Genomic DNA, 13,544 nt, shown 5'->3' on the forward strand with positions numbered 1-13,544 from the left:
TCAGCCTTTGGTAATTATGTGAATGTATTTTGATTCACTCGATACCTCCCGGCCAAAGATATCCGCTTTTCTTTCATTTGACGCAAGAGTAAACGAAGGAGAAACAGCAAAACCACTGAACATCAACACGAGTCACGTGGAGACTGCCCGCTGTAGTTCAGACTTCTCTGCGCATCAGCCTCGCATCTACGATATTTGCGAACCGGGTCAATACTAAAAAAAATCGAATTTTCAAAAGTACCCTATGCGCATCTTGTAAAGCACATCATTCTGAAAAATTTGAAACAAAAACATACGTGTTCGAGAAAATATAAGACATGTTATTTGGCCTTAAGTGTGCCGAAGTGCAGTGCCACGCCTCTTCGTACAGCGTTCTCCTATCGCATGTCACTGTATTTCGCTCTGTGGAATTGAAACGTGTATATTTTGTAAGCGATGACATTAAACTATATTCAGGACTGTGGAAATAGAAATGTCCTGTGCTGCCTCTCCTGCTCCCAGTCAGCCAGTTTGATAGCCTGCCCCTCTTTATTTTTTAAAAAACTCACCATTAATAGCGGATGACATTATTTGTAACCGGGTGAACAAGAATTCTTCAGAAAATTTGGACTCTTTATTGCCAAATAGCTAATAACTTCTTGTTTTGTGTGACAAAGTAGAATACAGGATACATAAAACCAATATAGACAAGAGACAAGCAAGAAAGTACACATTTCAATACTTATCTCCTGGAATTTTTTCTCTCTAATCTTGCTACAGCTTTAAATGGCGTGCTTTTGCTTTCTGCACAAGAATCTATTACCTCACCAAAGTTGGTCAAACTTTTTGCTGCATTAAAAATCGAAATTTCGTTACCTAATACTGAAAAAGCTGTTAATACAAATAATACCCAAGACTGGTGTGGTTTCTGGATCTTATTACATCTATTTTGTCGCTGGATGCTAAATAAAACAAAACAGGCCTTTCTAATATTGTACCAATTTAGCGAGACTGTTTTGACACAAATGGTCATTTTTAAAACACGATAGAATATAATTCACTAAGTACCAATATCAAATGCCTATTAGGCCTACAACAAGCAAAAAGCTTTATGTTAGGAAATAGTTTCACATTTCATTCATACGCACCAGTTTCTTAAGCACGAGATCGGAAAGTAGTATTACGAAATTCTTATATAAATTTGGAATAGTCTCGTCCTTCCATAATTTGTGTGATGTCCTCGTTTATTCTGCTTCCTTGTTCTAACAGTCTTGTCATAACCAATTCTGTGGATATTCCTGTCACTGTCAAAATTTGTTCGCCGATCAACTTCAGTAACCCTGCCAGAATCACTGGTTTAGTTACCCCGCGATTGTTCTGCCATTAGGCGTTGTTACAAATTCGTACAAAACGTTTTCTGCGTTACTTCCGAATCAGAACTTAAGCGGCTGATAGCCGGCGACTGTACAACTGGTCCTTACTAGTGTAGCAATCTGGCCAGAAAGTTTCTGTCAAAATTTCATTTTCTTGGATACAACGAGAAGATAATACGTAATCTTACCCACTTGTTATTCCTGCAGTTGTTTATTTCCATTCTGGTAGACTGAATCTATGGATTTCGCTACGAATTATAACAAAGCTGACCATTCGAAAACCCAATCAGACAGTTACTGGCATTTATCCGTTCGGCTTTACTCCGCTCAGCTCGTACGGCCCCATCCCCTTTTGTCTGCGGAAAGTTTATTTTCTAGATGCGATTAGGATTCTCCTGACAGAGACATCACGTACACGACTCACACATTCAAAAATCAACTTACGATTCATTCAGAAATGAACTTAAAATGTGTTCAGAAACCAACAAGGATGAGTTTCAAAATCATATAAATGATCGATAGATCAACGTGTTCTGGATGTTAGGCACTTTGTGAAACAAGTTTTTTTTCCCTTGAGAACATGAATTTGGCACCCCCTTTTCCCGGTACCATCTAGCTGCTTGCTGCGACTGCTTGCACAGTGGAGAGCCACATTCCTGTAGCCAGAAGCGGGAGAATATGCTTCACAAACGCGACTCAATTGCGCATGCGCATGAGCTCGCTCTTAACTGCTAACACGAATGTAATGTTAACAGTTGTGACTTCACGGTCATCAGAAGGAATTTGTTGTTATGAAGTATTGCACAGTCTTCCTAAAGCCTTTGACACATTTTGCTGTTGGCAGACGCTTGCATGAGGACTCTGTGTTGTCATGGTATATGGTGCATTTCCTTTGCATTTCAAGTTATTTTGGTTTTTTTCTCTCGTTAAGTTTCATTGTTGCAGTATTATTCTGCAGTTGCGGGATACAGTAATATCATTTGTTAGAGTAACGGTTCTTGCTAGCCAAAATTACAAAAATTTAACTGAAAACTAAAACAATGAAAAATTCCCAGAATTCTAAAAAATTCCCAGGTTTTTCCTGGTTTTCTCCCAGATGAAAAAATTCCCGTGTCCTTGAAATGCAGCAAATAGTTGAAACTAGCCAATAATGTGGAATTGAACACTTCATTTCAAACAAACTGGCTGCCTCAGCGGAAAAGATCAATAAAAGCTGAATTACTTCAGCAAAGCGACAAAATTAACTTCATTGTTCTGCAAGATAATTAATGCTTGACTGTCAGAAAGGTGGAAATTGTATTAAAATCTGGAACTAATGACATATTTTAATCTTCCATAATTGTGTGAATGTATTTTAATTCACTTGATATCTCCCAGCCACAGACACCACTCCCTTTCATTTGACATGACAGCAGTGAACGAAGAGGAAACGTGCAAAGTCACTAAATGTGAACACAGATCACCCCCCCCCCCCCCTCCCCACTACAAGTCAACCTGATCTGCACATCAACCCTGGATCTATGATATTTCTTACCAGGGCAATACTAGATGGTTAGATGGTGGCGCCACCCCCCCTCCACCCCTCCCTCAAGCGCTTGAGATAGGGCGTAAAAAAAAACTTTTCAAAAAATGTTCATTTTGTAGCGCACTTCTTCCTGAAGAGTCCTATGCATAAAACATATAACTTCGAGGAAATTTAGGATGCGGTATTTGGTCTTAAGTGTGCCAAAGTGCAGTGCCACGCCTCTTAACACAGCGTTCTCTTACTGCACTGCACGCCACTGCACTTTCCACTGTGTGACTCAAATGTGTATTTTGTAACAGATGCCATCGAACTACATTCAGGACAGCGGAAATTAAAATGTCCTTTGTTTTTTAAACAAAATAATCTCGCAATTAATACTGGATGGAATTATTTGTAACCGGAAGAGGAAGATTTCTTCAGAAAATGTCGATTCTTTATTGCCTAATAGCTAATAACTTTCCGTTCTGTGTGACATAAAATGAAATACAGGATACACAAAACCAGGTAAGACAAGAGACAAGCAAGGCAGTACATATTTCTTCAATCCTTGCATTCTTTTCTCACTAATCTTGCTCTAGCTTTACATGCCGTGCTTTCCTTTCTGTGAAAGAATCTGTTACCTCATCAAAATTCGTCAACTGTTTTGCTACAAGAAAAATCGAAATGTCGTTGTCTAATACTAAAAAAGCTTTTAATACAAATAGTACCAAAGACTGGTGTGGTTTCTCGATCTCATTACGTCTATAGCCACTGTTTGCAGGATGAAAGAAAATAGGCCTTTCTCATATTGCAGCAACTGTAACACACACCAAACAAGCGAGATCGTTTTGGTAACAATGGTCATTTTTATAATACAGCAGAATATAACTCTGCCAAGTAATAATATGAAATGCCTGTTTGGCCTACTACAAGCAAAAGGCTTTATGTTAGGAAATAGTTTCATGTTTCATTCATAAGCTCCAGTTTCTAAAGCATGAGATCGAAAAGTAGAAAAGTAGTAGTACGAAATTTTTGTATAAATTTGGAACCGCCCCGTTTCTTGTTCTTCCTCGTTCTAACAAAATCTTCTCATCCCTAATTCTGTAACTATTCCTATCATTGTCAAAGCTCATTCTCCAGTTAACTCTACTAACTCTGCCAGAATCACCGGTTTAGTAATTATCCAGCGATTATTCTCCGGTTAGGTGTTATTACGTGTTCGTACAACGCGTTTTCCGCGCTACTCCCAGAATGGAACTTAAGCGGCTGCTAACCAGGAAATGTGCAACTTGCCCTCTCTAGTGTAGCGACCTGGTCAAAAATTTTCTGTCCAAACTTTCATTTTCTTTGATACAGCGACAAGATAATACGTTAATATTTCGTATCTGTTATTCCTGTTAGTCGTTCATTTCCACTCTTGTAGTCTGAATCTACGGACGTAGCTATACGCTCATCATCTGCATACCAGTCAGTCACACACACACACACACACACTACATTCACCCGTGCAGCTTTATTCCGCTCATCTCGTGTAGCCCCGTCCCCTTTTGTCTGCAGGAAAGTTTATTTCCAGATGCAACGAGGATTCCCCTGGCAGGTACATCACATACACTATGCACGCATTCAAAAATCAACTTATGATTCATTCAGAAATCAACTTAGAATGTGATCCAAAATGTTCAAAAATCAACAGCGATGAGCTTCAAACTCTCTTGAATAATCGATAGACCAATGTGCTCTAGATGCTAGGTGCTTTGTCAAATAAGGTTATTTTTCCTCAACAATACGAATTTGCCCCCCCCCCCCCCCCCGCCGCCGAAATTGCCGCCTGGTTCAGATACTCCGGTTTGCTGCGTGCAGAACCAACAGGGACATTCCTCTTTCCAGAAGTGAAAGAAGTTACTACTCAGACGCAACTCAACTGCACATGTGCGTGATTCCGCTCGTAACTGCTTAAATGAATCTGATGTAAACAGTTGTGACTTAACACTCATCGGAGGTAATTTGTTGTGACGAAGCACTGCATTGTCTTCCTACAGCCTTTCACACATTTTGCTGTTGGCAGACACTTATATGAGCACTGTGTTTTTTTGTTTATATATGAACCATTTCCTTTGCATTTTAAATTTCATTCCCTCGTTCATATTTTGTTGCTGCAGTATTATTCTGGAGTAGCAGGATACAGTAATGTCCTTTGTTAGCGTATCGGTTATTACCAGTCAAAATGACAAAAAATTAACTGAAAACTAAATCAATGAAAAACTCCCGGGATTCTAGAAAATTCCCGTTTTTCCCGATTTTCTTGTGGATGAAAAAATTCCTGGGTCTTTCCCAGATCTTCCGGGCCGTATACACCATGTAATAGTCTTGTTAGGAATGGTATCAAAACCCTTCTGGAAATCAAGGAATATGGAATCGATCTTAGATCCCTTGTCGACAGCACTCATTACTTCATGGGAATAAATAGCTAGCTGTGTTGCACAAGAACGATATTTTCTGAATCCGTGTTGGTTATGTATCAATAAGTCATTTTCTTCAAGGTGAGTCATAATGTTCGAGTACAGTATATTCTCCAAAATCCTACTGCAAACTGAGGTCAGTAATATGCGTCTGGAATTCAATAGGTTACTCCTATTTCCTTTCTTGAGTAATGGCGTGACCTGTGCTACTTTCCAGTCTTTAGGAACAGACCTTTCGCCAAGTGAACGGTTGTATATGATTGCTAAGAAAGGCACTATTGTGTCTGCATACGCTGAAAGGAACCTGATTCGTATTCCATCTGGACCAGAAGACTTGCCTTTCTTAAGTGATTTGAGTTGTTTCACAACACCTAAAATATATACTTTTATGTCACTGATGCTAACAGCTGAATTCTTGAATAGTTACTTTGCCTTTTTTCGTGAAGGAATTACGGAAAACTGTATTTAGTAACTCCGCTGCAGTGGCACCACCATCGGGAACATTTCCATTGCTATCGCGCAGTGACGGTGTTGACTGTTTTGTCACTGGTGTACTTTACATACGACCAGAATCTCTTTGGGCTTTCTACCACATTTTGAGACAATGTTTCATTGTGGAAACTATTAAAAGGGAATTAGTCAAGTCCATTCAAAAGACTCCTGCCACATTATCCACATTAAATTACTTGTTTGGCTCCCACGTTTCCCTTTGTATAGGGGAGAAATTTCTGTATTATACAATAGCTTATTGCATTCTGCTCTGGTTAATTTGAAAAGTCGAGTCTCACTGCTGTTGGTCCTGTGTGTTTGTGTGTGTGTGTGTGTGTGTGTGTGTGTGTGTTACTGAAGCATAAATTGGTCCGTACTTTATTTTGAAATCCACCAGCTATTGAGTCATCTTGCAAACATGTCAGTTCACTTTGAGATGGCAGTATATTTTCAGTAGGACCAACTATCTTTGCCCACGTCGGTTGCTCTTTTCTAAAAATAAAAGTTAACTATACCATGGAATTATACAAAACTTCTCCTCGGTGAATCAAAACCACTACTCATCACACCTGGTGACCTCCATCATCCATCAGTTGCAGGAGTTTGTTTACGAGTGACGAGCCATACAGTGCTGTACGCATCTCCACTCAGCCACACCCACTGCATTTCTCACTTCTCGAGAGCAGATGCCTCAACCATTAGACCAGCTGAGTGTGTTTGCTGGCGTAGATGGAATTACCATTGTGGATGATGTTTTTACCCATGGTTTGCAGACACCATCACAAGAGGTTCTCCCGTACATCATCTGAAGTAAGATAACAAATCCACGGATCCGATTTTCCTCCTGCTACTCTTCCCACAAGTCCCCCAGGATAAACTCTAGTGCAAGTGTCGATGAGACACTGAGTCAGAAGTGGAGGTGCGCTCATGCAGCCTACTGCTCAAGGAGACTGCCTGCAATAAGCAGCAAATCTGGGCTCCTGTTACAGTGCGGCACAGATTTCCAGTAGTCACTACAGACGTAACTGACCAGGGAACCATTTAAGGAATATTCGAATTACATTTTAAGACATACCCAAAACAAGCTGTATCCTCATTACTGTACTAAATATTAATTTTTTGTCATTATTACTTCTATTTCTGTTTACCTTTCTTTTGCCATTTCTTCCGGAGTGTCTTCAACAACATATCTACAACCATTCACATAGGTTCTGTTGAGTGGAATTGCGTGAAAAATCCCGTTTCCATACCCATTTAATTCAGAATCAATTTGTAAAACACACAGTCACCACTCAAAACAAAATCTAGATTCAACACATCAATATATAAAGAATCTTTGGAAATGGGTATGATTTGTATGGGACACTTCGTACGTAACTACAGTTGAGTGACTCTGAACTGAACGTAATTCTCACTGCAAATACAGAGAACGAGAAAACTTCTGCATATGTGCTCAATCTTCAAAATATCACAGCCAAAAAAGTGAGAAAGGAGTAATGTTTAATGGCAACTGTAACCTCTATCCAAAAACTGAAGGAATCTGTATTTTATTTTATTTACTATATCGGCTGGTTAATGCCAAAATAAGCAGTACTGTGAGGGTAAGACTTTGGCACCTGTGGTAACACAACTCACCGGAAGCGCGAGACGGCTGCGTCATCAGGTGGAGGGGTGTGTCGGGCAGACGTGGGAGGCGCAGCTGCAGCAGGAGTCCGGCTGTGGCCGCTGTGGGGTTGACGGTCAGAGTTGGGGGTGGGCCCGCCCCCTGTGGCGGTTGGCGAGCTGCACAGAGAAACACTGTGTGGATGGGCGTGTTCACACAGGGGCTCACTGCAGGCGGTACAGCAGAGGGACTGTCCACCGGGGCAACAGTACACTCAGTGCCAACAACACCAGCCTGTCACTTAACGTGACTGTGCCACCAATTAACTGATCTTTTTCTGCACTACTTCTGCTATATTCCCCATTAGCGTAGCTTAACATGCAAAACAAAAAATTGTTCAAAATGAAGCACAAACCAAATTCTAAACATAAGGGCCAACAATTTTGCTGCCCTGACAGAACAACTTTCAGACAGAATTTAGAAGCAGTGAAAGTCAACTGGGTGCTACTTTTGGTTGTGAGGTAATTTGAAAACTGATATCTGGATGCTGAATTATATCACTGGAGGGAGGGAGAGGGAGAGAGAGAGAGAGAGAGAGAGAGAGAGAGAGAGAGAGATCCAGCGATAGAGAAACAAACTGATAAGTTGGAATATCAACTTACTGTTGAAACTATATGGTCATGGATATGCAGGCGCTGTTTTATGTGAAGCCTGAGGGAATGACGAAGATGGACAAGAATTACAAGAGCTATGCTATAAAAGTTATCAGGAGTATATTCAAAATCTGCATTTGAGTAAAGCAAATAGAACTGTACATATGTGTGTAATGTCTCTACAATTCGATTCATTGAAAAGAGAGCAGTGGTGATGTGTTTCTTAAACAACAATTTTCGTGTTGAGCAGTTTGCAGTAGAGGCCACCATTAAAAGAAAAAAATGGATTACGCAGGGTATGCAATTTTTATATGATGGACAATGTTTACAACTTGTGAAGTAACCTGTAGTCTATTGAATATGGATTTTTTTTTAATTGAAAAGGAAACAAAATAGACTTGTATGGAGCATATGTATCCGAGAGACAGAGGCAACAAACGATAGCTGGATGAAAACGTCACATCAATACTGACATTGTGGGAGATATGTCTTACACCTGTAGGTGGACAGCAAATATAATCTGCTGTATCCCAGTAACAGGAAACCTGATAGGATTCCCTGGACGACCTCTGGTGACGCCACAGGGAACTTCAAACAAGACCGGGGGGGGGGGGGGGGGGGGGGGGGCAGAGATTGCCTGTCTGTTTAGTGAAAGGGAATGCACGGAAAACATTCAGGGCGATAGCTGAACAGAGACAAGAAGGAAATGTGATTGTAAAGCACAGCATTGAGTGTGACAATATTATTGTGCTGGCTGGATTATTCTCTTCTTGTTTGCCCCCAGTGTGCATGAGTAGCCCCAGCGCTCATAGCTCCTGCTTTACTGGATATCTCAGGGAGTCATACCCTGCTGTTTGGTGCCAGTCACCTAGGGGTAGCGTCTTTTTTAGTAATCAGGAAAGTCCTCAGTCCCGGGTTTGAACCTCACAATCACTTAAATTTTGAATAAGAATCATCAGCATTGGTGTCTGAAGACTTCCAGCATAAGGTGTCACCCTCTTTCAGCCAACAGCCTTTCCAAAGAGGGCGGAGGGCCGACAGAGGTTCAGGGCACACTCTCTCCCTTGAGGTCTGAAACTGCCCCTAAATGAGGAAGAATTGGCAATGATCAACAACGTGAGGATACAGAAGGCAATGTAAACCACTGCTTAAAGATACATAACGTCCGTCAATGAGGCATGTGATTCAATAAGTCTGTGCTGTACAGACTCTCCATTGGCAAGACTAGTCCCCCATTCAAACCTCCAGGCGAGGAGGCCCAAGGGGGAGGTGACCATGAGAAAAAAGTTGAGTTATCAACGAAAGGATAACGTTCTACGAGTCGTCATGTGGAAAGTAAGGAATTTGTATGTGGTTGGGAAGCTAGAAAATAAGAAAAGGGAAATGCTGAGGACGTATCTAGCTGTAGTGTGTGTCAGTGACGCGGAAAGAAAAGGGAAAAGGGAAAGGGGAAAGGGAAAGGGGAAAGGGGAAAGGCGAAAGGGAAAGGGGAAAGGGAAAAGGAAAGGGAAAAGGAAGGATTTCTGGCCACATGAGAATAGGGTAGTAGCAACAGCAGCAGATAACATGAGTAGGATTCAGTATCAATAGAAAGGCAGGGCAGAAAGTGAGATACTGTGAACGGATGAGTATAGATGTTCTCGTGAGAATCGAAAGCAAACCAACAACATCCATAGTTCAGGTATACATGATGACGTCGCAAGTTGAAGGTGAAGAGAGAGAACGTATGAGGATATTGAACACGTAATTTGGTACATATGTAATAGTCATGGAGGGATTGAAACACAACTGTAGGGGAAGGAGTAGAAGAAAGGGTTACACGAGAATATGTACTTGACAATAGGAATAGGAGAGAAGTAAGGTTAGTTAAGTTCTATAGTAAATTTATCCTAGTAGTAGCTGGTATAGTCTATTCAAGACAAGGGGGTATACTTGGGAAAGGACTGAAACATGGGAGGTTTAAAGTCAGATTTTGAAATCAGATACTGGACAGTACAGCAAACCCAGGAGTAGATATAGACTCATAACAATTTAGCAGTGATGAAGAGTAGGCTGAATTTTACGAGACTGGTCAGGAGCAATCGGTGTACAAAGAAGTGGAATACAGTAGTACTAAGGAAAGAAGAGATGAGATTTATGTTCTCTGAGGCTACAGATACTGCGATAATTAACAGCTCAATAGTTGGAAAGAAAAACGTAGGTACAAAGAAGCTAACTGTGAAGAAACCATGGAAAATACAGGAAAACCTTTAGTTGATCAATCAAAGAAAGAAATTCAAAAATATTCAGGAAAATTCAGTAATTGAGAAATATGTCACTTAAGGATGAAATGAATAGGAAGTGCAGAGAAGCTAACGTGAATTGGCTGCACGAAAAATGTGAAAAAATCAAAGAAGAAATGATTCTTGGGACAACTGACGCAGCATATAGAAAAGTCAAAGCAATCTTCCACAGAATTAAAAGCAAGCGTGGTAACATTAAGAGCACAATGGGAATTCCAGTGTTGAATACAGAGGCGAGATCGGATAGTTGGAAGGAGTACACTGAAGGCCTCTCTGATTGGAACAACTTGTCTGATGGCGTGACAGAAGAACAAGCAGGAGTCGGTATGGAAAATATTGGTGATTAGAATCAGATTTTAAAAGCGCTTTGGAAAATTTAAGATCAAAGAAGGCATAAGGTATAGACAACATTCAATCACAAGTTCTAGAATCATTGGAGGAGGTGGCAAAAGGTCTATTCTCACTGGTGTGTAGAATGTATGAGTCTGGCAATATACAATCTGACAGAGAGAGAAATATAATCATCACGATTTGGGAGACTGCAAGAGCAGAGAAGTGTGAGAATTATCGCACAATCAGCTTAACAGCTCTAGCATCCCAGTTGCTAAGAAGGATAATACACAGGAGAACGGAAAAGAAAATTGACGTTCCGTAACATTCATAGGATTTGTGGTCCTGGCGAAAGCGTTCGGCAATATCAAATGTTGCAAGATGTTTGAAATTCTGAGAAAAATACGGGTAAGCCACAGGAGAAGTCGAGTAATTTGCAATATGTACAAGAGGCAAAAAGGTAAAATAAGAGTGGAAGACGAAGAGCGAAGTATTCGGGTTAAAAAACGTGTCAGATTGGGATGTAATCTTTCGCCTCTACTGTTCAATCTATATACCGAAGAAGCGATGACGGAAATAATGGAAAGACTGAAGAGTGGAATTAAAATTCAGGGTGAAACGATATACGATTTGCTGATGACTGATTCCCTCAGTGACAGTGAAGAACAATTACATGGTTTGTTGAATGGAATGAACAGTGTAATGAGTACAGAATATGGAATGAGAGTAAATAAGAGAAAGGCAAAATTGATAAGAAGCAGTAGAAGTGTAAACAGCGAGAGACTTAGCATCGTGACCGACTATCAGTAAGTAGATGACGTTACGGTGCTATGCAACGTAGGCAACAAAGCAACCCACGACGAACAAAGCAAGGACGACGTCAAATTCACACTAGCACTGCCAAAAATGGAATCGTGCTTACCTGGCTTCTGCTGGTGGCTCACCGAGCAGACGGGTGACTTTGTTGACTTCTTGTGGGTAGTCGAGCACAGCGTCTGCCCAGCTCCACGTGGCCATCACCTGCGGGTGGTGCTTTATGAAGGCGACGGCAGCCCTGGTGGCGTCCGGGCACGAGTGCCTCACTGCCCTGACGGCCGTCGCCGCTGCGGTCTCGACGGCCAACTGCGAGATCAGCTGCCGCTCGCAGGCAGCCTTCAGGGCCGACAAGCCGTACTTGTCGGCCGCCGAGAGCAGCTGGGCGGCCGTGTCGGGCAGCTGGGGGGCCTGCAGGGTATACGTGTAGGCCACCAGGAGCCTCAGCACCGGGCCCTCCACGCCGTCGATGCTCACCTGGCCGCAGCTGGCCTCCAGCATGCCGTGCGCGAACATCGCTGCGAACACGGGGCTCGCGGCTGCCAACACGGCCCTGTGAGCCGCCACCCTCGTCTCGCCCGCCACCAGCGTCACCAGGGCGCCTTCACCCCCGTCTAGCAGGGCGGCCAGGGCCTCGGTTGTGGTGTTCTGAACCTCCGTAACTGCCGACATGGTGGGTGGTCCTGAAACACAGTGCCACTGAGCAGCCCTCACACTGCACCCTCAACACTTGTACGAGGCGCATGCATACCTGTATGAAACAACAGCTGTTAAAGTGTTGTCCACCCTAAATCAAATGCAACGTCACCAGTTTCCTTCAAATGACAATGGTCCGTACTGCTTCGTGATCACCTAAGGTTTGTAACTACCAGCGTGGTACTATGATAGACTGCTTTCACCTTCTAAAAATGTTATTGTTCTCAGTCAAAAGATGGTTTATATATGTCATAGCAAAAAAATGGCAAAGCAACAAACTTCCTTCAGCACTAAAGTTACAGGACTTATATTTAAATCTAAGCTCGTGGCTCCTCTGAGAAAAATTTTCTTCCTCCTTATCTCAGGTTCCACAGATCAGTGACACATCAGAAGCAATGTACATGTAATGCAGAAATCAGTTTCCTTGGTGAATGTCTCAGGGTAGGCACGATTAAACTTGACAGGCCATCGTGGCCGAGTGGTTCTAGGCGCTTAAATCCGGAACCGCGTGCCTGCTACGGTCACAGGTTCGAATCCTGCCTTGGGCATGGGTGTGTGTGATGTCCTTAGGTTAGTTAGGTTTAAGTAGTTCTAGGTTCTATTGGACTGATGACCTCCGATGTTAAGTCCCATACAGCTCAGAGCCATTTGAGCCGTTTTGAACCACTGTAAGTCTAAATTCATTGGTATGTTTAACTCTCCTTTGAACAGATTGATATCTGCGTCTTGTTTCTTCAGAAAAAGATGCAGCGCCCACCTCCGTGGTAAAGAATGCTGCATAATACTATCGTAAATCATGTCGCCATTTTATCCGAATGTTGCAAGCTATGGTGTACCCAGGTATTTCCAGGTTGAGCAGTTTAGGAATGAAACTCGTTGGCTCCATTTCCAGAACATGTGTTGTGGAACTTTCGCACAAATATATATTTGCATCTCCTTCTGGCGTGGACATGTTTGTATAGCATCTTTGCCCCACAGAACGTTCGGATACTTATTAGATGATAGATACGTCATGGCTAAACCAAAGTAAGCTCCATCACAGCTCCAACAACACTCTTGACTCTCCTGGTCGTATGAGGGGGCAAACGATGGAGTCAGTGAAATAGTTCCACACACTACAGTGTAGCTGGTTTCCTAAATTCAGACAATTGGGTTTCGCGAGCACGGCGTCCAGTTTTTTCGAAACGTGCCGAATCAGCATCTCCATTCCACCAGCGTAAGACGTCTGCTGGATCGTTACGGTGTTAACAGAGTGCCTAAGAATTCGTCCCAAGGCTTCTGTGGCGGCCGCTCGAAGTGGATGGAGACTTCGAGGCAGTGCTGCACAGAGCGTAGCGCCAGAGGTCAGCGCAGGGTCGCAGGC

At 42.3% G+C, this 13,544-nt stretch overlaps 1 protein-coding gene across 2 annotated transcripts in view; it reads right to left on the reverse strand.

The window, feature by feature from the left end:
- The window catches only part of LOC126159826 (poly [ADP-ribose] polymerase tankyrase-2-like), a 62,941-nt gene that overhangs the window by 12,503 nt on the left and 36,894 nt on the right, over positions 1–13,544 (reverse strand). Inside the window, exons 2-3 of one of the 2 annotated variants that reach the window (XM_049916633.1) lie at positions 11,595–12,168; positions 7,440–7,586 (exon numbers count right to left, since the gene is read on the reverse strand). In XM_049916633.1, the coding sequence (XP_049772590.1) occupies positions 7,440–7,586; positions 11,595–12,157 (710 nt within the window). In that variant the 5' untranslated portion in view covers positions 12,158–12,168. Of the gene's footprint in view, positions 1–7,439; positions 7,587–11,594; positions 12,483–13,544 lie in introns of those variants that run through there. The other variant, XM_049916635.1, reaches the window with a different exon arrangement.

This window comes from Schistocerca cancellata, unplaced genomic scaffold (assembly GCF_023864275.1).
Source record: "Schistocerca cancellata isolate TAMUIC-IGC-003103 unplaced genomic scaffold, iqSchCanc2.1 HiC_scaffold_1148, whole genome shotgun sequence".
NCBI classification, from domain to species: domain Eukaryota; kingdom Metazoa; phylum Arthropoda; class Insecta; order Orthoptera; family Acrididae; genus Schistocerca; species Schistocerca cancellata.